Below are 23,378 nucleotides of genomic sequence, written 5' to 3' on the forward strand. Positions count from 1 at the left end.
TACCGTAACCCTCTAAACGTCACCGGACCTCTATTATAGGATGGTTGCAATCAGGTCAGCGGTGTAGGAACATGCGTGCATTGTCACGATTTCCCTAATGAGCTGTGATCATAGTGACCTTGGTTTAGAAACTACGAGGTTGCACCAGTCGTTTGAAATCCCTGCCCATCAGCTTTTTATCATGAACAGGAACACCGAAGAAAGCGGCTTACGCGGTTATGCTCGGGAGCCTATGCGCTGGGGCATCATCCACCAGTAGTTTTTGAAGCTGTTCTTGAGATGAATACACCATCACCTAACCGAGCCAAACCGTGAGGAGGATTCACTGTCGATCTATCACCACGTGTGTGGGTCGGCAAAGTTTCTCATAGGGGATCTAACGCGCATTTGTTGACTACATGCTGGAAGCGAAGGCGTGACACTTCGACATCGTAGGCCTACCCAATAATTATCAAGGACCTAGAGCTATGTCGGCCCGGAGGTTGGAGTGGGGGTTGTTCTGAAGAGGATAGGCTCCAAGACGTGGCTACGGAGCTTTTTAAAGACCTGCTTTCCTTTCCATCTTTAAGCTTATATTTTCTCCAGGAGGCTTGCCAATCAAAATCTGGATATATAGCGTTACCACTGTCACTCCCGTCCTTTATCAAAGTTTAAATAACAAATTATCTTATTCTGAGACACTTTATCCAATATCACAAAGCACGATGTATTTCTACTCGAGCACAGGCCAACGCAAGCTTGAACCGGTGGCGGCCAACGGAAAGGAGGCATCGTATTGTCTAAACCACAAGCCCGAGCCGCCTCCGCGACCGGAACCTCCGACGCCGAATCCGCCCAACCCCGATGATCGACAATCTACAACCACGTAACAAGCATTCATATTACCCCAAGGGACGAATAAAAATAGGGTTCCTTGAAGTCTAGTTGTATTGAATGCGGCGTGGGTAAGACACTCAACGCTACGTAAATTTCTTAGTCATCTTTTTTTTGTATGCACGTCTTCTAATGATTTTATAGTCGACCTTCACGGGATCCTGTACGTACGCTGGCGTGGGTATAGGTTCGTGGCGGCCTGATATATCTCTAAATATCACAGCCTGGTGGCATCAGCTATGTATGGAGCTCTTAATACTGGTGTATCCTAAGATCAAGACTTATGAACACGTCTTGGCGGATACCTAGCTGTCAAGCTTCGTACAGCTTATCCGTCCGGGGGTTTTGACGTCATGAATAGCATTATTATCATCTAAAGCTCGGGGTTTATGTGTATTTGTATTTAGGAAAGGGCGTTATGGTCTCTTTATCGAACTCAACTCGCTATTTATTAGCACCCGTTTACACGCTCCGGCTTAAATTCCTATGTGGTTATCAGTATAATCTAGCATATATCCCAACAACTTACATTACTTTTTGTATGACTATTTCATCGTAATTATGGACGTGAGGTCTGTTTGGCTTTACTTTCAACATCCACAGTCAATATTTCACCTCCTCTGGAAAGTTCTGGGTTTCTTTGAGGGGAATTGGGGGAATGGATCCTGAAAATAATGGTATCGACATTTATATCTTTATTTTCATTCTATGCCCAACTATATGACTTAGTGTTTTCCACCAAAAAAAAAAAAATCATTGAAAAGTTTTAAAGTGATATGAAAATCCCAACTAGACTTCCCTTTTGCCCCTTTATTGTGATAGCTGACACTAGTTTATGATTATTGATGCAAAGCTTGATATAGAAAATCAAATAGCTACCATCATATGCTAGAGGTTGCTAGAGGTTTCTATAAGGAAAACAAAGATGAGGGCATTGCTTAAAAATGTGAATAGCGTCCGTTATTCGTGCTGAATTATACCCACATTCAGCACCTGGAACATGCTCGTCCCATAGCCCACATGCCATTATATTGAATTCAGACACGTATGGACGGACCGTTCTGCCATGGAAGCAGACCTTAACTGAGTTACATGTCAGGAAGGTACACTATACTCAAAGACAAGCACAAGTGTATCAGGTATGCATACATGCATATCTAATATAAAGCATCTGAGCATTTGTATCTGAATTATGAGCACGAGCAGGTATTAATTGAGTAGTAGTAGGATGTTCGCTGATGGAAGTTACTGGCCTGTTTGAGGACTGACGTAAGTATACATGAGGCATGTATAAATAGGGGGGGGGTGGTACCCTTTCGTTGAATGTTCCTACCCTGGGTACATATATACCCTCTTGTACCCCTTTCCTCCTGGGATACGTCTGTAAGTAATGGACTAAAATGTACGAATATAGGTAAAGTGCAGCCCGTCTGACTCTTTCTGCATTATAAATCTTAATAATAGGGGGTATTTCTTAAGTCATACTCTCTTATGTTACGATTCCTCCATCCGAATCATCTAACAACTCGACTTTGTCTACCTCTCTCCATTGATGCTCCAACACCAGCATAGCCTTTACAGATCTGCCTCAAAAGATCTTGTATGTCCTAACTATTGCTGATTGCTCACGTCTTTCGCTCAATTGTACCTTTTTTTGGGTTGTAAGTACTGTTTCCTATCAGTTGATTATCAACCGTACTGCCGTTTTTTTTTTTTTTTACACCACCTGGCAGTATTCTAGGCAACGCCGCAGGACAACCTGAATCACATCTCCCAGTCTCCTAAGATACAACACGCACAAAAAAAAAATAAAAAAAAAAATACACGTGGACAAAAATAACCAGACGTGTCGGCGCGTTTAGGGCTTTTGAGCTTTTCTTCCTGAAATCCCACAAACAAATACGCCGAATCCTTTTAGCATCTTCACCCATTCGCACACGCTCAATTATCGTCCCTTTTTCTTCTCTCCCAACTCTCTACAGCCCGTTGCACTCCGCGCTGCGCACAACAACGGTTTGTTTCCCCTTATAAGCTGCCACATTTTTGCAGCGCCGTTTCCCATCTTACCCGTCATATTACTTTCCATTTGTCAAAAAGTATTGACTGGTCCATTTGGGCTTTTCATACAAGATGTCTGGACGCCGTTGCTATCCAAATAGGGCACAGTTCGACAGAGAGCTTAGATGTGCTCAGGAACATAGCATCCCAATCCCAGGAGCCACTGTCACCAGTATTAAATTCAGGTTCAGCTGCAGCAGAGATGTCCGCCATATAGTTATCAGCTCTCACGTCAATCACGCTTTACCATATCCTGCCACATCTCTTTTGAATTTATCTGAATTCATCCTTTCCCAACTTGAGGCCCAGAGGATTGCTGACTCCAACAGAATCCCTCCGCAGTTATCTGTGGCTCTAGAGCTCATCTCCATAATCTCCTCGAAGAAACCCACACGGGATAAAGCGTCTACTTTTCCAACACTGTTCCGATACTATTGCGGCGAGCTGACCAAGACCTACTTTGTTTTCGGCTACCTCGACCTTCCGATGGAATCTCGAAAGTATACTGTTAATGAGCTGCTCCAGCTCAAAAAGACTTTTTATAGAGACGGATTGGACAAGCTCTATATCAACCGGGAAGTTGGTGAGTGAATCCGCTTTTCTTTAATTTCTGCCTGATCACCCTCCCAACCCTTTCCCCTATTTTTCTTCCTGCATCTTCTTTTCAATTTCACTTTTTCTTTTCCCCCCACCAAACATCTTTTTTTTTATTCCCTTCAAGTGTTAAATAATTTGTGTCCTCCTCTGTATCCCCTTCTGTATCCTTATCCTAATACTTTATTATTTTATCTTGATTTTTTCATCACTTTACCACGACCCGACTCACTAACAACTGATTGTAGCCTTTGCGCTAACAAACTCAGCTGAGATTTTTAAAGACCTAACGACCAAAATGCCTGCTCAAGTTAGATCCACGAAGAGATCCAAGGAGGACATGTCCTCCTCCACGGAGAGTGACGAGATCATCTTCCATGGCAAGAAGAATGGTCGAACCCAGTGGCAATACAAAGGCCGCACCGGATCTGAAATTTCCTCGAAAGAACCACTCTCAGCTCCTGCGGGACTTGTGGCACAACAGAGTGAAGGCTTTCAAAGATTCTTCAAAGCTGTCGTCTCTCCTACTCACGTTCGGGTAACAGCTGGAGGAAGAATCGTACCCAACACACGCGGCTCCGTCTCACCAACAGCCAAATGGGACAAGGAACGTCCAGCTACCAACGGATTGGGCTCGGCAGATGTTGCTAAAGTCGAGAAGCCCGACGTTACCAACGTCTCTACCGGCCAGTTTCCCCAAGCTCAGCTCCCTCTGCAGGTGCCTATACCCCCTGGATACTTCCAGCATATGGGTCTGCCCATGCCTCTGTATCCTGTTCCTCACGGAATCCCAATGGCCTATGGTATGCCCACTCTTCCCTTTGCACACTCAGGTGGTAAGCAGCCCACTCCACTTCAAAGTCAGCAGGATATCGACGATGCTACCAAAGAAGTCAAAACACAAGACGGTGCCAGTGATAAGAAGCCAAGGCCCGCTCCTATCAAGATCACTCCTAGAGATCAGTTCGAACAGAGCCGACCGTTCTATCATAATGGCAACGTGATCTACCCACCGCCTTATGGATTGATGCAGAGTCAGGTGCCTATGCCGATGATGCTTCCAAGCCCGTGTTACCCACCGGGTGTGGTCGGACATGTGGGATCTGCTGGGGCTCATATGGCCGCGTATGGCTCTATAGGCCAACCTTCTCCCACGGCATCAATGTTTAGTCCTGCCGCAATTCCCTCTCCTCATTTCAACGTTCCCCACGCTGTTAGTGCAGGTGCTCGAACAGTACAGCAAACTTCTACTCCCGTTCAGGGATCTACACCTCACATCACGTCCATCAGACCCAGTGAGATCACAAAGCGTCAGCTTGACTCGTTGAAAGGGTCTCTTAAGTACTATGAAGACCAGCTCCAATATAATAAGCACCAGATCGACGAGAAATGGACGGAAGAGCAAGCGGCCAAAGTGAGAGAAAGTGTGCGCCAGTTCGAGCACAACTATAAGATGCAGGCAAATTTCGAAGCTTCCTACTATCCTCAGCTTCCACCTGTTTCCTCAAGTTCGACTCAACAAGGAGTAATTTGGAAGACTCCCACAGGAAATTCCAGTGTCAGAAGCCGTCGAGGAGCAAACACATCCCAGAACAGTTCCATCGGCATCGGTGATCAAGGTCGTAGCCTTTTACAGTTCCAATCTTCAGAGCGAAATAGCTCGAGACATAGTAGCCACAGAAACCCGAGGGCGACCGGAATTAACTCCAACAAAGGCAGCACCTCACCGCTAAACTTAGACCCTGCTCTAGAAGCACTCATCCAAGAAAAGATGAGGAAGGGTCTTGCCGTGCCTGACTCGATGAAGAATGCGGGATCTTACACTGGCGTCGCTCCTACGCCTACTTTTGGCGGAGTGCCACACTCCTTTGCAGTTCAGTCCGAAGGGGCGAGCCTTGGACAGCATACTGGCTTCTCTGGTACTCATGGAACGGGCGGGTGGTCGCCCGCTGGTGTGGTTCCGTATGACCAGAACGGAAATTGGAACAGTGCCTACTCTACGAACCCGAACTCAGCAAACCACGCCCCTGCTGTGAATCCCCAGCCATCGTCGGCGGGCTTTGTTCCGAATGGTCACCCTCGTCCGTATCTAGTTGGAACTTTACCTCGAGGAGTAAATGCACATGGTGGTCACGGAGCGGACTACGTCTACTCGCGAGAGTTAACCGCCCAGGAGAAGCGAGCTCGAAGTAACTACTGGGGCCACGTTCCGAATGTAGGGTTCGGCTTACCAAAGTTTGACGGGAAAGACTTCTATCCCCCTTCACCAGTAAAGGTAACCCGAGAGGGCGAGGCTTCCCAAGCCACACTTCGCCCAGCGATACCAACCGGCCGACCGGACATTGACTTTGGTTTCCGGACTCAGGCTTTGGAAGTCGATCCATTCCGTCCCACCCACGGGACTCAGAAAATCAGCAAAGCCATTCCTATTGTTGCTCCTGATGATGCTGGTCGAGGAGGAGCGCCCAAGAAGAATTCCGTTTCTGTAGGACTACAAGGTGGAAATAACATCGAAGGTCTCTCTAATAAGCTCGACAACGCCAAGATTTCGTCTCCGGGCGGGCCATATGAGGGCCATTTAGTCGACAAGAAGCAAGATACGATAGCTCGACGAACTGTTGAAAGATCTAGGTATGAGTGCGGACGTCTAAGCGTGGAATTACGACTGACTTTTTTTTTAGCAATAAGTCCGGAAATGATCTCTGGCAAACCATGCTGAAGAGAGGATCGACCAGTGGAACTGTGGTTCCTAGCACAGTCTCGTCGACCACAGCTACAGGATACTTACCTCAGTATCACGGGCATGCCGCCGCCTCTCTTGGGCCTGCTATTTCCAACACAAGCAACACGGCAACCCGCGCTTCGCCGGAAGCTGGAGACAAGTCTATTGAATATGACACTCAACGATCCGCAGACAAAGTTGGAGAGAACTGTCCGCCCAATGAGACGCGTTCGGCAGACTACGATCCATTGAAAGATGTCCAAGAGCGCATGCTTCGTGATGCCGAGCGACGTGGGGTCGTTGGCTCAGAGTGGTGAAGCTAAGGCTTTTAACTGCACACTGTCGGGAGAAACAAAACATCGTCACACTCGCCAGTCTTCTCTATGCTTTTGACATGACGAGAAATGAAGCAGCAGCTCTATAAACAACATGTTGTTACACCCATGCCAGTATGATTAGATTCATTTCTTTGAGAAGTCGACCATAGGCTATCGTTTACGATTTCAGTCGACCGAATATCTTCTATTTCTTTTCCCGTCACCATTTGGAGGTTACGGACACTTGTATGGTCATCCCGTATGATCCTTTCGCATGGTCAAGATTGCAACGATACTTCTTCGTCTCTATTGAGATAACAAGGACAACATCGTGATAAGCAAAGCAAAGGCAAAATATGTGTTATATTGCTTTTAAGTGGCTGAGCTTTTTTTCTTTCTTTCGCATAAGTAATAATTCTGTTCGGCATAATTTCGTTTTCTTTTTTCAACGAGGCGGATACGGGTGATAGCATCGCGTAATAGTGACGGAACTGAAATAGTTCGGGCCAAAGAGCAAATGAAGGTTATGGCATTGCAGATTTCGTTATGGCTTTATTCTCGTCGCTTCGACATACTTTTATTAGGATCGATAGTAACTTCTTGCCTCAGGGCACATAATTGAGGACCATCCGTTGTATTATAATAATAATAATAAGTGTTTTTTGTTCTTATTCACTTCACTATATGATAATTCGTGGACTGATAGGTGTAATTCAGATGATTTCTTTTTTTTTTTCTAAAAAAAAGGTGTATACAAATAATATATATGTACTTCACCATCAAACTCCCAACCTCACGGATATTTTCATATCTACTGGTTGACAGTCTGCAGGCGAAGGGGCGACAAAAGGGGGTGATTCATTGTTATGTCCCTCGCGCTTGCTTTTCTCTTCGCCAGTCGTATACCTCGAAAACTAAAGGGTTGAAGTTGACGCGGAGATATCCTGGCGGTATTATTTTGCTTACGTAGACGTAGACGTAGAATTGGAATTAGGGGGAATCTATCATACTTAAATGTATGTAACTAGTAGGTATTCTTACGAGAAGCTAGCTACTCACCTTTAGGAGGGATATCTGTATATCTGAATGGATTTTATGATATCCACTTCTATACCCTCCCTTGAATTCGAGGAAGTCTCTTAATTGGAGACGTGAGAGACGGTTAACCTAGAAGTTAGTTGGGCCGGAAGTGCGGTATTCATACGGCATAACAGCGCGGCAAGTCAAGAAGAAGCATTGCCTAGGTTAGGCTAGGTTAGGTACCTAACCTAGATTGAGGGAAAGAGCAAGACTTCGGGAAGAACCTCCCATGGAACATTTCACAAGATGAATTGTGAAATGGCCATTATGTGCATGTAAATGTTTTTTTCATTTCTGGTAAAGGGTATTAGCGCCCACCACCGCATCTAGATGCTTTTTTTGTTGATCGTCGAGCTTCCCATGCAAATCAAGTCCCGCCGATTATTCTTTTCCCCCCTCCTCGGAGAAAGCCAAAGGAAGAAGAGGAAAAAAAAAGCCATGCCTTTTTTGTTACCCTTTCGCAAGACGCCAATATTCCGTAAATGTTTCCTCCCGTTCGAGTCGTAGGATACTTGGACACTTTCGTGCCAAACAGGATTAATCTAATCCGCCCCCTTTCTGGCCGGCGTAGGCGCAAGGCCGAGTTGTTATTTGGAAAAGGTGGGCCGGATGGTGAGAGGCAGAGGCAGAGGCAGCTAACGAGAAGCGCGCGCTTATTTGGCGGCGGCCTTGCCCTTGGTGCGGAGCTCGCGGCCGACCTTGATGCGCTCGAGGATGTTCTCGCGGTCCTTGTCGAGCTTGAGCTTGGTGATGACGACCTTGCTGGGATGGATGGGGATGGGCACGCTCTGGCCCGAGACCTTCTCGCGGGTGACGCGCTCGATGTGGAGCGCGTACTTGAGGCGGTAGACGGCGGTGACCTTGCCCTCGCGGCCCTTGTTGGTGCCCCGGACGATGGTGACCTCGTCGTCCTTTCGGACGGGGATGCTGCGGACCTGTAGTAGGGGAGAAGAATTCGTGTTAGAACGAACGAATTGCACGCGGGGAAAAGGTCGATTTGCTTACGTTGTACTTCTCACGCAGCTCCTTGCTCAGGGGAGCGCTCATGATGACACGGCGCTCGCCGGAAGACGCACCGAAGTGCGCCTTTCTCGACTTTCGTCGCGAGCTGGCGACACCTTTAAAAGATCCATTAGCGTTCCATCCTATCTTTCAAATTGACAATATAAATCATTCGAGACGTGTGTGTATAAAGGACATACCGGAGTTGACCTTGACCATTTTGTCGGTTGGGCGTTGGGCGATGGGCGAAAAAAAAAGAATTGGTTGTTGGTGGTTGGATTTGACAAAAGTGTTCACAGAGGTTTCCTAGGAAGTGCGAAATTTCAACGGGAAAAATGTTTGGTGGGATACAAAATTTTGATGGCTGCCCTAAGCTGGGGTGGGTCTGTTATCTACCTAGGTACCTAGGTATGTAGCCTTGGCTTCGTTTAATAGAATTCGATTAGATAAGGAAAAGTGGCTTGAACGATCAGGTACATTCAATGTACGGAATACGTACTTCGGCGTGGCTTAATTCTCCGCCCCACCTTTGAATCCCCAGGAACGAAGGGTACGTACCGACGTAGTATGATTTCAAGGTGGGATGCATTGCATGCATTAGGTAAAGTTGCAACATTGAAGCTCTACCATCTTTCGAGTTCGACATTTTCTAAGAGCGGAGCGGAGCGAAAGATCTTGGGAATACTGGGTGGGTACCTGAGTAAATCAATCGACGACAAAAATGTGGTCTAGGTTAATAATGCGCCGGAGGGCGACCACGATACTACGGAATCAATACAGCTCTGCGAGGAATCAAATACAAAGAAGGACGCTGGTTGCAGCACCTAAACCCGGCGATGGACCTCTGATGGAAAGACGGCCCGACAGAGAACTCCCAAGTGCGTTTCCCTTTTCTGCGAATATGCTTATAGCATCATATTATATATATATATATATATGTGTGTGTGTGTGTGTGTGTATGTGTGCGTTACTAACAAACCAACCCTTCTCCCACAGACATCAACACCTTCCGGTGGGGGCGCACACTCCCCATATTCCTCGCGCTCATCGCGGCCTCAAGCGTGGCCATCTTCAACTACCAGAAGCTGTCGAGCCCGATCGTCGCGTCGACGATGTACGCGCTGCGCACGAACCCGCGCGCCCGCGAGCTGCTCGGCGACGAGATCTACTTCAAGCACCAGATCCCCTGGATCGCCGGCGAGATGAACCAGCTGCGCGGCCGCATCGACATCCGCTTCCCCGTCAAGGGCACCCGCTCCGACGCCGTCATGCGCTTCGCCAGCTTCCGCCCCACCCCCAAGGGCGTCTTCGAGACCACCGAGTGGAGCCTCGAGACCCCCGACGGCAGGAAGATCGACTTGCTCGAGGGCGAGGACCCCTTTAGGGCTGCGCCCGCGTTCCCCATGGACGAGGAGGAGCGCGAGGTGGCTACGAGGGGGTTTAGGCAGCAGCTTAAGTGAGGGAGGGAGGAGAAGGTATTGGAAGTCGGTAGAGTAGAGTGGACGACTTCATAAAATCATACATACCCTTAATTAGGGGTCCGAGATTCGTGTACATCATCATCGTAGTACATGGTACAGATGTAGTATATATTCATCTATTTATTCTACAAGGTCGCCACAGCCGCAGCGTTACCTATGCTACCCGCCTTCCTCATCTCCTTTAATTCCAGATGTCTCTGCCGCGCCGCCTCCAGGTGCTGCTCGTGGCCGAGATTCCGCTCGAGCAGTATCCTCTTGGCCTTGGCGATGAAGGTCTCGGCGGGGGGGTCCTTCTTGACGGCGTCGGCCAGCTTGACGAGGCAGCCCTTGGGGCCGGCGACGTGGCCGTTCACCACGACGATGCCCGTCTCGTTGTCGACCTTGAGCACCCGCAGGTTCTGGATCGTCACCCGCTCCCCGCCCATGCGCCCCGGCATCTTCTTGCCCGGGTGCACGCGCGAACCGCCGCCCTGGCTGGGGCCCGAGGTACCGATCGTCCGGTGGTTCTTGGAGTTACCGTGGCTCGCCTCCTGGCCCGCGAACCCGTGCCGCTTCATGCCGCCCGCGAACCCCATGCCCCGGCTTTTGCTCCGCGCGTCGACGAACTGGCCCACCTTGAACCAGTCCGGCTGCAGCTGCACGCCGACGGGCAGCAAGCCCTCCTCCCCGCGCACGTGGAACTCGGCGAGTTCGCGCTTGGGCGCGATCCCTTTCGCCTCGAAGTAGCCGAGCAGAGGGGCGGTGACGTTGTTGGGCTCCTTCTGGCCGCAGCCGATCTGGACGGCCCAGTAGCCGTTCTTGGCGCGGGTCTTGACGGCGACGACCTGGACCTGGTCCATCTGCAGGATGGTGCAGGGGGTGCGGCGCCCGTTCGCGTCGTACATGGCCGACACGCCGACTTTCGTGGCCAGGATGCCCGGCCGCAGGGGTGTCGACATCTTCTTGCGCTCGAGGGCGGCCGCGGGGCCCGTCGTGGGCGCGGGAAGCCCCGCGCTCTGCTGGTTGAAGCGGGTCGGCCGCGTCCGCCTGTTGAGCGTCGACCAGCCGTACTTGACGCCGCGCTTCGCCGTCCGCGGGAGGAGGGTATGGTTTTCGGTGATGAGGACTCTGGTGGTGGCGGTGGTGAGGGTGGTGCTGCTGATGCCGCCTAGTTGCAAGCAGCTCTTAGACAGGCCGGCAGCCCAGCGGGCCGGCAGTCGGGATGCCATCGTCGCGGGGGGGGGTTGGGGGGGGAGCTTAGAGAGCTCAGGACCCAATTCCGTCCCAATTCGGGTTTCGGGTTATTCGTAGGTTTGGGAATTTTGGAATGGGGCAATTTCGAGATATGACAGGACGGCTGGCTGGTTGAAGGTTTGGTCTGGACGTTGAAAAATATGGAGTGGATCCGAACTTTTTCGGGAAATCTATGGTATATGACTAGGTAGGTACCTAACTAAGTGGAAGATGGGGGTACGTAGGTACCTAGGTACATTTAGGTAGGTAGAGATATCTCTGCAGGCGCCCGCGATGGAGAAAGAAAGCCTGGATCTTTTGCGCCTGCTGAAAAAAAGGGCACCTACATCACCTACATTTTACATTTTCATATTTTTATTTTAACCCCTTTCAAGACAATTTTATTTTGGATACTTTTTATCCTATACATCAGCCCGCCGATATGGTTTACTACTTTACATCCACGGTTGTCGACCCTCCGGCCTTCGTCTACGTCGGCAAGGACAAATTCGAGAGTGGGTTTATCTTCAACATCCCCCCGGTCTAAGTCAGACTCATTCATGAGCATGCCAACTACGTACTGACAACCTTCGTAACGGAAAGATGAGGAGTTGATCAAGTACGGTTGGGAAGAAGACGTCTGGTAAGTAACGTCGTCGCCAGCACTTCATTTCATGTCATTTGCGACTCATATTGAAATAAATAAAATAAATAAAATGGGTATTCATATTTATGTATTCACACACTCTCTCTAGGGTATGAAAAAACAATTCCTAAAACCATGTTTTTTTTTAAAACACACAAAACTTTGGAAAGTGTCCCGAATCTCATGCAATAGGGGTTTGTTACGAACAGTTTCACGTAGACAAGCTCTCCAGCGCGCACATCTACCTAAGACTCAATGAGGGCGACTCGTGGGAGAATATACCGCAAGACCTGGTCACGGATCTCGCGCAGCTCACTAAGGCCAACTCCATCGAGGGCAACAAGAAGGACAACATCACCGTTATCTATACGCCCTGGTCCAACCTTAAGAAGGATGGCAGCATGGCCGTCGGCCAGGTGAGCTTTAAAGACCCCCGCAAGGTCAAGAAGGTCCTCGTCGCCCAGCGGGAGAACGCCATCATCAACCGCCTGAACAAGACCAAGGTGGAGAAGCAGCCCGATCTGCAGCAGGAGAGAGAAGACCATCGCAGAGAGCTGAGGAAGCGAGATCAAGCGGCACAGCAACAACGGGTAAGACATATCTTTTTCGTTTAATCTAACTACTCCATTATAAATATAATGTTGGGGTTAATGAAACGTCTACAGAGGAAGGAAGAGGCTAGAATATTGAAGGAGAGGCAGGAGAAGAAGTGGCAGAAGGACCACGCTTACGACGAACTGTTCACGGAGGAGAATATGGAGGCTTCGAGCAACCAGAATAGGGACGAGAACTGGGAGGAAGACTTTATGTAACAGAACGAATGGACCGCAGTACAGAAGTAATACCTATGTATAAAACTTTGTAACGATACACCAGTAACGTAGATATCGCGGGGATATAATGCTCCTTCAGCACTGAGTGCCCTGCCTTTCCTTTCCTTGCCTTGCCTTGCCTTGCCTACCGACTGATCGGCCCCCTTTCCTTTTCTTAACCACCTAACCTAACCTAGCCTTTGCCCATAAAGAAATAGAAGTGCTTATACCCCCTTTTCTCCTGATAAAATAGGAAAGTTCATAGACCATGATTCCCGTACCGTTTTTCCATTTCCACATTTCTCCCTCCTCCCTTCTCCCTTCCCAAAACCCCATTCATCCCTTTCACTGGCCCCTCCCAAACCCGCCCCCAAACTGCTGCTGCCTCTGCGCCGCCGTCCCCCTGAGCGGGTGATCGCTCGGATTCGGCGCCGCCTCGTAGAGGATATTCGCAGGCGCTCTGCCGACGGGCATCCAATCGCCTTTGAAGCCCAAATACGTGATCCTGGTACTCTCCCCTTCCCTCTCTTCCTCCTCCTCCTCCTCTTCCGAGTCATCATCACCGCCAACTCTGCTGCTAAAGTTATCCTCGAAAAACAACGCCAGCCGCCGGACGTTGCCGAACAGGGCCCGGCGCACGGGCAGCTCCTGCACGCCGCGGGCCTGCGCCAGCTCGAGCGTCTGCGTCGGCGCCAGGTCCGCCGCGGCGTCGAAGTCCACGTCCGCCCGGTTCGCGAAGAGCTTCAGCGTGCGCGGGGCGCTGGAGTCTGGGGGCGCGCGCAGCAGGATCGAGTGTAGTTTGACTTGGCCCGTGAAGCTGATGGCGTGTGAGTGGGGATGAGATGAGAGGAGAGGAGAGGAGGTGAGATGAGATGAGAGATGAAATAAAATAGAACACAATATAATACAATACAACTATTTGAAGTCCATCAAGACAAAGACAAACGAAACAAATGAAATGAAATGAATAAATAAATTAGGTTAGGCAGGTACTCACGGCACATTTATAATGACCTGCTCGTCGGCGTCGCTCCTGAGCTCCGGGACCACCTCCCCGCTCTCCGCCCACGTCTTCTTGACGATTTCCCGGCCCGAGCCGGACTCCGCCTCGTTCAGCGTCGTGATCTGGTCGAACACGATGTGCTGGTACAAGCTGTGCTGCAGCGCGGGCGTTATGTCGTCCGAGTGGTCGTGATCGTGATCGTGGTCATGATGGTCGTGTCCACCGTGCCCGTGGTCGTGCTCGTCACGACAGGCTGACATGCTCGGCGTTTTTTTTTTATAGTATTAATTGGTTATATTTAATTCTCGAGTCTTCTTTACTGAGATTACTTTTATTCTCTTGGGAATAAGTTCGAGTGTTTCTGGTCACTGTTTGATGTGAAAGAGAGTGGGGAAAGTACCTAGGTACCTAATGGTTGTGGCGACTTGGTCGTGGATAGTTATACATCGGGTAATTGCATTTCACGTAATTGGTAAACGCGGGTAGAAGCGGCGAATTAGGTATCTAGTGCATTATATTATAGTCTAAAATGTACTGTGTATGGCCAATATCTGAAGATGCAAAGTTTATATCACGCTTTGAATCCGAAACTGCCAGTTTCTTATGCTTATTTTGTTAATACATATAGGCAACCATATCTAAGGTACCTATTTGATAACCCCTTTTCTCCAGTCCTAATCGTATGTAGTTAATTTCACATGAACTGTACCACATATCATAACGACTTGACCTTAAAACGTATAACATGCAGCTCTCAGTAAACATACTAACATATAGCTGACACTAAAGTAGCACAGATTCGTCTTCTAGACATTTTGAAACACATATTTCTGATACGTTTATTGTAGCCTTATGACTTCTATATCAGGTAGCTTCGACACATCAGAACCCTCCTTTCCGCTTCTTCACCTTTTTCTTCGGCCGCTCTTCTCTTCGACCGAAAACACCCGGTATTGGCTGAGACATAGTCTGCAACGGGTCCGACATCAAAGCCTGGGTCTGCGAAGAAAATGCGACCGACTGGCTATGCTGGTTGAAGAAGCGAGAATCTGGCGCCGGTTGGGTAGCTGGCAGAGTTGGTTCTTTATCCTTGTGCATCTGAAGAAGCGTTTCTGCCCTGCGTCTTTTCCGATTCTCACGAGCTAGCTGCTTTATTCTCTTCTGCATCCCGGGAGTCACCTCTTTATCTCTCTCGAGATCAAACACATATGTATCAGGATTCGCTCCGACTTCCCATTTGTCCAGAAGCATTGTACGCTTCGCTGGTACATATTTGCCCGTACCCGTATACGACCTCAAAAGGGCCATGGCTGGATCTTCTCCCTGGCTTTCTATTCTCGGCGTATCTGGTTCTGACGTAGGCACCTCGGACTGTGATCTCGATACACTCCCCATTCGGCTTCCTGACTGGCTTTCGATGGCCATGCTCTCTAGTTCCTCCGTGAGGGATCGCTGACTTTGCCTCGACTCTATTTGGCGATGAACTAACCCAAAGAGTGACAAGTAAACATCGCATGCCATCTGCCGAAATACAGCGAACCTCGCTTCTTGAATCGGGCTTTGGTTCTCTTGACTTAGACCAGAGCTGGCTGCCAAGTTGAGAAAGGCAGAAAAGAGTTCGTATAGCGAATTTGCTGGCTCGGTAACCTGGTTGAAGGGCCGCTTCAATGCTACCAATGTCATATCAGGGTCAATATGCCCGAGCTGTTCTATTTCGAAGTCCCATTCGGCAGCCGCGTGGCTCAAATCGGTCGGCAATGCAAAGTCTTCCATCGTTCCGAAACTACTTCTAATCAGATTTGAAAACAATGAAAATATCGAAAAGGGAGAAAAATGGAGAAAGCTTACAGAGTAGTGGCAGACATAGTTCCATCCCTAATAGCACGCTCGACAACAAAACGAACGTAGTCGAACGGATTAGAGCCAGGGGCTTCCCCAGACGATTGTTCTTCATTTCCATTAACCCGGCGAGTAAAAGCCGTACAGACGTACTCGTAAAACATTCCAAGGGGCCTTCGTATGGCCGGCCACGGACGAAATCTTTTGTTGATGTCCCGGAGGTTTCTGTCTTCATGACTATGCACCCCGATATCGTCTGGTACAACGAAATGGGACGTCATGTATTTCAATAATTTTCTCCTCTCTTTGGACGAGTTTTGAATTTGAGATATTTTGTAGTTTGGAGGCTGTACCTGGCTAATTGGAAACGTGGATGCAGACGCGCAGAGGGTAACGACGAGACTTGTGTCTCTCCTCATAGAGAAAAATTGGTAAAACCTAATCTCTTGTCGGACAAGGCTCTGCGCAAACGCACTCGGCGTGGTCAGAGGTTTCAAAATGATTGGCGCGGGATGAAGACATATACTCTGGGGAGCCATCCCTGGGGATGGGCGATGAATGGCATCCAAGGAAACTGTCTCGCGATGATAGGAGACCCTAGAAGGGTTCTTTTTCAGCATATTCATACAATAGAAGTCAATCTGAGTGTTGTTTCGAGAGTATATGGAAACCAGGGAAGTGATATATCTAGACGAGGTAGTACCTGGAGTAACCGCAAGCTTGGAGCCTTGGTCGAAGTTATCTCTGAAGTGAGAGACTGAGAGTACAATAGCAGCGTTTTTTCGTACCTCACCCCAATCCTGCCCTTGGGTTGAGTATATTCTAACCACCAATAACTTCGATGTAGTCAGAACGAAAATATATTGAGCATCTTGTGGATTTGTATGCACGTCCAGAATGGAATCTCGACCTCTTTCCGCCAAAAGTGGTAGATCAGGGAGAAAGGTATTATTTGTGAGATCTAGCAGCCTAAGCAACTTCGAATTGCATAAAAGCAACGTTGAAGATCGTGCAAGCTGTGGGAAAGATCCTTGGACTTCAGGAACATCATCGTCGTCCTCAAAATCGAAGGCCTGCGATTCTTCCAAGCTCCCTAGGTAGCCAACCCACAATATCTTGTGCCATTGCGCCGTCCCTGCACCTCCAGAGGGCAAATGACTCAAAACACCTTTCTCGATATGGCCACATTTGCTAAGGCTCACGCGCGGTTTTCTAGTTTTGACTCTAATATGAACGACATCCCAGATACTCCAAAATCCACATTCGTCGATGAGTCCAAACTGAGGCGGCTTTGACCTAACACCGGGGTTGAAGGACGTATCTGAATGTGGACTCCCTCCAGTCTGGCTTTTTGAGAGGGAGAATGATGGATTTGCGGCAATACGAGAATGTGTTTCCACGTTGGTGTAATTGGATATCGTCGGCGTCCTGCGGTACTCAGGTCGAAATATTCGAGTACCGGAGTCCCTTTGGACGACGATCCAGCGCGTCGGATCGTACCTTTTCGGGTCGACGACAGCCTTCAGACGGCGAATGGGCCCGGTAAGTTCTTCCTCTCGGTAAAGAATAGACTCATCTGTCTCCGTCATATCCGAAGTTCGTAGTGAAATGCTGTCATCATCACCCCATTGCCACTTTTCCGTACTTGGCTTGGCTAGGCGAAGGATATCTTTTGCTTCGCCAGTAACAACCGCTATTAACGGCGCGCCGGAGATTTTCTTCGGATTGCTTGTATCGGTTAGCTCGCCGACGGCAAAGAGAGACGAATCCCGTTGTTCACCCTCCTGAAATCGGTCTGATGAATGTGACGACAGTAATTCGTCATGAATGCATTCATTTCCCAAATGGGCTTCAGGGTGGGCTTTCAATAACCATTTTTGCTGCTTCTGGCTTGTCTGCCATGACGTGGTAGCTGACGAAGCCAGAGATGGCACATCAGCAGGACTAGAAGCTGGAAACCATGTCTTATAGGGACCGACTTCTTTGAATACAGATGCTTCAAAAGATGTTAGACATTTTGCAACAAGGATAAAATGGTAGGAACTTACTATTCTGAGTAAAGTTCCTCGTGGATTGCCATCCGCAATCTTCCGCCTTGCCTAGTCTATAGGGTATATATGAAAGGCGTCCTGCGAGTCCAATAGATGATTCAGTGACTTGACGGTCAGTCATTCGGAGAGCCAGGCTCGATAGATTTCTTTTCAGATTTTAATCGTTGCTTGCCGTACATAGCGATTGGCTTGGAGAGCCAAAGAAACGAGAATGTAATCCAAAAATCCTTGGTAGAAGAATGCGCCCAAGATTCACTAAGAATTGATTTAAAAAGACGAGGTCGATGTTAAGAATAAAAATAAAAATTTACTAGCAAAAGGATGACAAGTGGAAATGCTGAAATGGGAAATAGTTGGACCTCGAAAAGCGCGTCTTAGGTACCTGGTATGCACTAGTTACCAAGTATCTTATCGCGCGTTATTAGTTAACGCTATGGGTTACAAGTAACTCATGCTTCTAGAAACCTGAAGAACTGCCCGTTGAAGATATGGAGGATACCTATAAGTTATAATATATATAATTTCATGACGTCGACTTTTATGAGAAGTATGTAAAGGTTTAAATCTAGGTATTTATCTTACTTTTAGTAGTAGCCTTTTGATAAAAAAGTTGAGTTGATACCTTAGGTAATAAGTGGTAGGTACCCGTTGATAAAGTACCTAACACGGTACCTTTAAGTGGGGTTAGCCTGCCGAGTCTAGCGCCGCTCGGCAACGAACATAAACATTTAACAGGGTCGCCTTGCATTTGTGAACTTGAATTTGTGAAATGCCCGGGCATTCGATAAGCACCCACAGTTAATCACAAACCACCAAATCGTCGCAACGTCACTTACCAGTCGAAACCAACTATACGATCGAATTACGAGATCGAATACTCGAAAATGGCATCCGCATTCGAACCAACCTTATCTTTATCATCTAGCCTAAGCGGTCGGCAAACGTTGTCGGCGACGGCCCCCTCTATGGCAGACTCTCTGCCGAGCATCAATTTCGGGTTCGACGAGCTGCGCGATCGCATGGCCAAGTTCAGCGCGAGATTCGATGCTTTTATCGAGCAAGGGAGGAAGCGCGTTCTCGAGGAGCGCAATCAGTTTCGAATGAACGTTGCCGAATTACAAGGTAGGCCATCAACGCCAACGCCAACACTCACACCCTACCCCTCATAACTAACATACTATGAGTATACGTATACTAACTAATATCGCTACAAAACAGAGGACCAGCGCATGAAGAAGAAGGACATGGAAATCCTGCAGCACAAGACCAACACGCACCAGCAGATGATATCGAAAGAAGCAGCGGAGACGCGGGAGATGCAAGCGGCGATCGCGTCGCTGACGGAGCAGCGGGACCGGAACAAGAGCGCGCGGGACGCGCTGCAGCAGCAGATCGCGGAGACGCAACGGGAGATCGAGGCGCGGCTGGCGGCGCAGCGGGCGCACGCGCAGTACATGGAGTCGCAGTCGCGCTTCAACGTGCCCGAGCTCGACTTCTGGATGCAGAACCTGTGCCTCAAGATCGAGGGCGCCGGGCAGACGGACCGCCTGCGCTTCGTGTACACGCACGTCGACGAGAAGGACTGGGACCGCGAGGCCTGGTTCGAGCTGAGCACCTCGTCCCGCGACTACGACGTTCGCCACTGCAGGCCCAAGCTCGAGCGCGAGAAGGTCGATCGCGTGCTCGAGAGGGTTAACGAGACGAGGGATTTGGCCGTGCTGTTGAAGGGCATGAGGGAGTTGTTCGTCGAGGCTATGCAATCATGAGGGGTACCTAAGTTCATTTTCTACGTTGTGGTTTTATTACTGATGATGATGGTGGCGTCTGGAGTCGGTATTATTATTACTGTGGGATCGTGATATATTTGGATATTATGACCGGCTCTAGGTACGAAGGAGATGCCTTCTTTACTCTCTTTAATTAGAAGAGTACTTTATGAATAATGCTTAATGAACGTTTGCCTATAAAAACTTATCTTAATCCATCCCCTATAAGAACTTTAGGGGTTGTGTGTTACTGCAGTCATGAAAAAGGCCTAGAAAAAGGCCGAAAGCCAGTTGCGACCAGCTGCAAACAAACAAACCGCCAATTAAATTCCAACTGCGCGACCCCACGCGTCTGTCACAACCTACACTGCTATGGGCATTACTTACATACAACTTAAACAATTCTCAGAAACTTGATACTCTTCGTAAACGTTAGCTTTTTTTTCTTTCTTCTAAACATAACAAAGCTCTCTTCTCATTCAAAAAAGAGCTTTATACACAATGCCACCAGCCGTCCGAGACGACAACGAGAAACAACAAGCCGCGCAGCAAGCCGTCGACATCCTGCACGAGATATCCACCATCCTAGTAAGTCGATTCCATTCCCAGCCTTCTATTCCTATCCCCCCTGAAGCCGTACCAAAGCCCCCTTCCCCCATTCCAGCCCAATACTAATCAGCGAGCGAGTCTTAGAACTGCCACCTCGACCGCCGCACGCTGTCCATCTGCATCTCCATGATCGAGAATGGCGTGAACCCAGAGGCCCTCGCGGTACGTCCGAGAGCCTTCCTTCTTCCCCTTTCTAAAAAAAACCCCGAGAAAAAACTAACCAGTGATTGATATACCATGTCCCCAGAACGTCGTCCAGTTCCTGCGTAGAGAGGCGCAGAAGGCGGAATTCGCTCAGAGTACTGGTCGATGAGATAGATATGCGGTTCAATCTACCATTACTACTATGAGATGAGCACTGCTAGGTACTGCTAGGTACTCTACGAGCTAGTCACGCTCTTTCAGCAAGCAACTCGCATACCTGATATACCTGGAGACACGGAGTTGGGAGTTCTTGTTTGTATTCATGCATCAGCTGTACTTGCAAAATTCATCAAGATATATTATTTTATTTACATCTTACTCCTAAATCTTGGTTAAGTGGTTCATTCGCAACTCATACATATAAAAGGTATATATATACCTACCTCCTAAGGTAGGTACCTTAATCGTAAAACATTCTCCCCAAAGTTCGCGGGCACCGGGAATGGGTGAAGACATAATAACCACTCTTTCCTCTACACCTATATATATGCCAATCTGCATGCCTCAAACCGGTGTTCTTATTGTATGCCGGATGCTCTAGCTTATTTTGCCCCTCCCCTCCCCCTCCGCTTTCCAAAAAAATAAAAAATAAAAAATAACTCTCCAGCGCTGTATGTAGGCATGTAATCTTTATCATTGGCTCCAATGCTTCGTACCACCCCTAAAACGCCGTTTCCCAATGTATGAGTGTGTGTAAGTATGTGTGTTCAATCCTAAAACCGCCCCAATACAATCAATCAATATAACGTCCCCCTTAATCTGTTACCCGCTACCGCTTTATTAGCGGTGGCCAAGCAGTTCAAAATCGTCTATTTCCTCATCCTCATCTCCTTCATCCTCGTCCTCTTCGTCTTCCGAGGATGATATAGACTCCTCTTCGGAATAATTCGCATCGTCCTCGTCATCGTCGGAGGTTATGCTACGAGGGAGCCGGCTCCAAAATCCTAATATATCCTCCCTGTCCTCGTCGTCTGCTTCCGTGATGAAATATCCCGAAGTGGTGTTCCAACCAGGCGGGGACACGGAGCGCGCTTGTCTGTCGGGATAATCCGACTCCATGATGGACTGGTTTATGGTAGACCGCGCGACGGTAGACGAATGACGCCTCCTTATGTCGCGGGCCCGGGCGCCACCATCCACTCCTTCCGCAATTCCTCGCAAAGCCGTCAGTTCGGAAAACTCTATTTCCCGCCCGAGCAGATCGGTTTCGATTGCGTCGTCGACCATACCAAGTATCCGAAGTTGTGCTGTATTATACGAGGCGCAGAGGCCGCACTTCAGCCCAAGCCAATGATATTTGACCGTGCTCTTGGTAGAACAATCGTTGCATAAAATTAACGCTCGGGTATCCTGAAACTCGGCTGGCATGGGTTGGGTTTGGATCGCGATATCGAGATTCCGAAACCGCAGCTCCATGTTCGTTAAGCTCTTGTTGCATATCGGGCATTTGTAGGCGACTTTCATATGTTGGTCCAGGCATTGCCGGTGGATACTATGTCCGCACTTCATGAAGCATATAGCTTTAGGGGAAGTGAACATGTAGTCACCGCAGATGGGACAGTCGCAGTCGGTGGATCTCTCGATGCACTTGTGGTCTGTTTCCTGGCCTATGCCGATGCATGTAGAGCAAGTCTGGTTCGGCCGATCAGCACAAAATAATGTAAACTCAGAATAGTTTTTTTTTCTCACCTTACAATGGAAGAAGTCCTTGCCAAGACCCCTTCCGATCCTGCAGATACCACAGTCATTGCAGTGATAGACGGGCTTGTCCGGGTCGTCATTCCACAATTTGCATATATTGCAATAATAGCGCGCAGCCGATACACCGCAGGATATACAAACATCGCTAGCTCTTTGGGCAGTACCGCAATACATACACAGCATGTTTCTAGTCTCCTTTCTGATCAGATTATGGTCCTCTACCTTATCGTGGCAGAAACGACACGTGTACCACCGATTACACGTGGAGCATTGTAGTTTAACATTTCGCCTATAATGCTCACAACCAAGAGGTCGATCGTCTTCAGGATCTTCCACATATTCACCAGTTTCGTCTGGTATTTCCTTTGGTGGTGCAAATGTAGGCTGAAGGTCCTCGGCTGTCAAATCAAATTCTTCCAGTGGCTCCGGTTCATCCGAAGCATGTTGCCAAAATTTGAAGGACTCTAGGGGACCTTGGGAACGTCGCTGTTCTGAAGTTGTGGGGCTGGAAGGCGTTAAAGGTCGTTCCGTCAGGACTACCTTTGTTGATTTCGTATAACCTTCCATCAGCAGCTGGTGCATTAGACGGGCTTTCTCGGCTGGCTCCACATCCTGTGCTTGGATGGCAAATATACGTTTTCTCAACGAGCTCATCCCATCATCCTCCGGTAAGGACTTCCGCCGTTCTATTCCCGCAGCTAGGTCCGCCGGTGGTAATAGCGGATTTGTCGCCATAGTCGAACCACCTATAGACAGGGAACTGGCATGCGCGTTGAGGTTTGGAATGTCATGGTCTTGGAGATCGGTATCAGGATTGCGAGCGAGGGTACGGTTTGTGGCGTCGAACTGGGAGATATTCTCATCCAGGTCAGCTACTTCATTGTGTGGATTTGGGTGAACGGAGCTCCGTGACGAGGGAGAGGACGGTATGCTCTCATCTACTTCGTCGTCCAAGTATGAATCTTCCTCCGTCTCCGATGTAACCTCGTCTTGGCATTCTTTGTGCTTGCTAGCTGTTTCGGGAGACGGGACGGGGTCAGAAGTGGTAAGGTTACCTGATGATCGTGAGAACCGTCTTGCTTGTCGTATGACCGGGTTGACAAGAAAGTCGGTAACGAGCGACGCCATCAGAAAAAGGAGAAGGGGATAGAAGTGAATGCTTAGTTACGAGAACTAACCATTGTTAACTTCACCAAGGTAAGAATAAAAGAACAAGACAACAACTACAAGTTATAGAATAGAGACAGCAAATGAGCACAAAAAAAAGATGCAAGAGAATCCTATGAATAATAAGGTATCCCCTCCAGATGTTTGGAACGAACCGCCTTTTTTGGGGGGGCGGGGGGGGGGCGAGGCAACAGGACGGCGTTCGTGTCGATTGGATTATTTTGGGAAGACGGTGACATCA

The 23,378-nt window shown here is 48.6% G+C and overlaps 10 protein-coding genes across 10 annotated transcripts; 5 read left to right on the plus strand and 5 right to left on the minus strand.

The window, feature by feature from the left end:
- Positions 1-3,823: 3,823 nt before the first annotated feature.
- Positions 3,824-6,244, plus strand: F4812DRAFT_467394 (uncharacterized protein; the record flags this gene model as incomplete). Its single annotated transcript, XM_047938650.1, has 1 exon — positions 3,824-6,244. One exon carries the CDS (start codon positions 3,824-3,826, stop codon positions 6,242-6,244), a length of 2,421 nt encoding a protein of 806 aa, XP_047793526.1.
- Positions 6,245-8,297: 2,053 nt separating this feature from the next.
- On the minus strand, positions 8,298-8,865 carry F4812DRAFT_455324 (putative 60S ribosomal protein L26-1; the record flags this gene model as incomplete). The annotated part of the gene is made up of 3 exons (XM_047936802.1): positions 8,298-8,579; positions 8,650-8,762; positions 8,847-8,865. The coding sequence occupies 3 exons, from the start codon at positions 8,863-8,865 to the stop codon at positions 8,298-8,300; spliced, it is 414 nt and encodes a 137-aa protein (XP_047793527.1).
- A 330-nt stretch (positions 8,866-9,195) lies between these two features.
- F4812DRAFT_170463 (DUF1783-domain-containing protein) lies at positions 9,196-10,179 on the plus strand. The gene is made up of 2 exons (XM_047929933.1): positions 9,196-9,524; positions 9,643-10,179. The coding sequence occupies exons 1-2, from the start codon at positions 9,368-9,370 to the stop codon at positions 10,104-10,106; spliced, it is 621 nt and encodes a 206-aa protein (XP_047793528.1). The 5' UTR covers positions 9,196-9,367; the 3' UTR covers positions 10,107-10,179.
- Positions 10,180-11,730, minus strand: F4812DRAFT_170529 (translation protein). The gene has a single exon (XM_047929934.1). The coding sequence runs from the start codon at positions 11,333-11,335 to the stop codon at positions 10,253-10,255; it is 1,083 nt and encodes a 360-aa protein (XP_047793529.1). The 5' UTR covers positions 11,336-11,730; the 3' UTR covers positions 10,180-10,252.
- Positions 11,731-11,781: 51 nt separating this feature from the next.
- On the plus strand, positions 11,782-12,797 carry F4812DRAFT_455327 (DUF814-domain-containing protein; the record flags this gene model as incomplete). The annotated part of the gene is made up of 4 exons (XM_047936803.1): positions 11,782-11,854; positions 11,943-11,982; positions 12,218-12,575; positions 12,651-12,797. 4 exons carry the CDS (start codon positions 11,782-11,784, stop codon positions 12,795-12,797), a joined length of 618 nt encoding a protein of 205 aa, XP_047793530.1.
- A 66-nt stretch (positions 12,798-12,863) lies between these two features.
- On the minus strand, positions 12,864-14,187 carry F4812DRAFT_170457 (DUF1000-domain-containing protein). Its single transcript, XM_047929932.1, has 2 exons — positions 13,795-14,187; positions 12,864-13,614 (listed from the first exon to the last, which is right to left on the minus strand). The coding sequence occupies exons 1-2, from the start codon at positions 14,058-14,060 to the stop codon at positions 13,143-13,145; spliced, it is 738 nt and encodes a 245-aa protein (XP_047793531.1). The 5' UTR covers positions 14,061-14,187; the 3' UTR covers positions 12,864-13,142.
- A 120-nt stretch (positions 14,188-14,307) lies between these two features.
- On the minus strand, positions 14,308-18,465 carry F4812DRAFT_413197 (RNA polymerase I-specific transcription-initiation factor-domain-containing protein). Its single transcript, XM_047932765.1, has 3 exons — positions 17,688-18,465; positions 15,649-17,635; positions 14,308-15,583 (listed from the first exon to the last, which is right to left on the minus strand). The coding sequence occupies exons 1-3, from the start codon at positions 17,809-17,811 to the stop codon at positions 14,683-14,685; spliced, it is 3,012 nt and encodes a 1,003-aa protein (XP_047793532.1). The 5' UTR covers positions 17,812-18,465; the 3' UTR covers positions 14,308-14,682.
- F4812DRAFT_413198 (chromosome segregation protein Spc25-domain-containing protein) lies at positions 18,446-19,660 on the plus strand. Its single transcript, XM_047932766.1, has 2 exons — positions 18,446-18,812; positions 18,909-19,660. The coding sequence occupies exons 1-2, from the start codon at positions 18,575-18,577 to the stop codon at positions 19,454-19,456; spliced, it is 786 nt and encodes a 261-aa protein (XP_047793533.1). The 5' UTR covers positions 18,446-18,574; the 3' UTR covers positions 19,457-19,660.
- Positions 19,661-19,765: 105 nt separating this feature from the next.
- Positions 19,766-20,592, plus strand: F4812DRAFT_413199 (mitotic-spindle organizing gamma-tubulin ring associated-domain-containing protein). The gene is made up of 3 exons (XM_047932767.1): positions 19,766-20,044; positions 20,150-20,227; positions 20,313-20,592. Exons 1-3 carry the CDS (start codon positions 19,958-19,960, stop codon positions 20,376-20,378), a joined length of 231 nt encoding a protein of 76 aa, XP_047793534.1. The 5' UTR covers positions 19,766-19,957; the 3' UTR covers positions 20,379-20,592.
- On the minus strand, positions 20,590-23,360 carry F4812DRAFT_413205 (zf-CHY-domain-containing protein). Its single transcript, XM_047932768.1, has 2 exons — positions 21,959-23,360; positions 20,590-21,901 (listed from the first exon to the last, which is right to left on the minus strand). The coding sequence occupies exons 1-2, from the start codon at positions 23,096-23,098 to the stop codon at positions 21,050-21,052; spliced, it is 1,992 nt and encodes a 663-aa protein (XP_047793535.1). The 5' UTR covers positions 23,099-23,360; the 3' UTR covers positions 20,590-21,049.
- Between the last annotated feature and the right edge of the window lie 18 nt (positions 23,361-23,378).

The sequence above is a fragment of the Daldinia caldariorum genome, assembly GCF_022478825.1.
Source record: "Daldinia caldariorum strain CBS 122874 unplaced genomic scaffold F4812scaffold_2, whole genome shotgun sequence".
NCBI classification, from domain to species: Eukaryota; Fungi; Ascomycota; class Sordariomycetes; order Xylariales; family Hypoxylaceae; genus Daldinia; species Daldinia caldariorum.

Bases quoted from the DNA above. Each gene is read 5' to 3' on its own strand.
- F4812DRAFT_170463 (XM_047929933.1), top strand. From the start codon at position 9,368: ATGTGGTCTAGGTTAATAATGCGCCGGAGGGCGACCACGATACTACGG. The intron at 9,525-9,642 runs GTGCGTTTCCCT...CTTCTCCCACAG, and splicing joins GCCCGACAGAGAACTCCCAA to ACATCAACACCTTCCGGTGG.
- F4812DRAFT_170529 (XM_047929934.1), bottom strand. From the start codon at position 11,335: ATGGCATCCCGACTGCCGGCCCGCTGGGCTGCCGGCCTGTCTAAGAGC.
- F4812DRAFT_170457 (XM_047929932.1), bottom strand. From the start codon at position 14,060: ATGTCAGCCTGTCGTGACGAGCACGACCACGGGCACGGTGGACACGAC. The intron at 13,615-13,794 runs GTGAGTACCTGC...ACACGCCATCAG, and splicing joins CAGGTCATTATAAATGTGCC to CTTCACGGGCCAAGTCAAAC.
- F4812DRAFT_413197 (XM_047932765.1), bottom strand. From the start codon at position 17,811: ATGACTGACCGTCAAGTCACTGAATCATCTATTGGACTCGCAGGACGC. The intron at 17,636-17,687 runs GTAAGTTCCTAC...CATCTTTTGAAG, and splicing joins GAGGAACTTTACTCAGAATA to CATCTGTATTCAAAGAAGTC. The intron at 15,584-15,648 runs GTAAGCTTTCTC...GATTAGAAGTAG, and splicing joins ACTATGTCTGCCACTACTCT to TTTCGGAACGATGGAAGACT.
- F4812DRAFT_413198 (XM_047932766.1), top strand. From the start codon at position 18,575: ATGGCATCCGCATTCGAACCAACCTTATCTTTATCATCTAGCCTAAGC. The intron at 18,813-18,908 runs GTAGGCCATCAA...GCTACAAAACAG, and splicing joins GAACGTTGCCGAATTACAAG to AGGACCAGCGCATGAAGAAG.
- F4812DRAFT_413199 (XM_047932767.1), top strand. From the start codon at position 19,958: ATGCCACCAGCCGTCCGAGACGACAACGAGAAACAACAAGCCGCGCAG. The intron at 20,045-20,149 runs GTAAGTCGATTC...AGCGAGTCTTAG, and splicing joins ACGAGATATCCACCATCCTA to AACTGCCACCTCGACCGCCG. The intron at 20,228-20,312 runs GTACGTCCGAGA...CCATGTCCCCAG, and splicing joins TGAACCCAGAGGCCCTCGCG to AACGTCGTCCAGTTCCTGCG.
- F4812DRAFT_413205 (XM_047932768.1), bottom strand. From the start codon at position 23,098: ATGGCGTCGCTCGTTACCGACTTTCTTGTCAACCCGGTCATACGACAA. The intron at 21,902-21,958 runs GTGAGAAAAAAA...CGGCCGAACCAG, and splicing joins AGGACTTCTTCCATTGTAAG to ACTTGCTCTACATGCATCGG.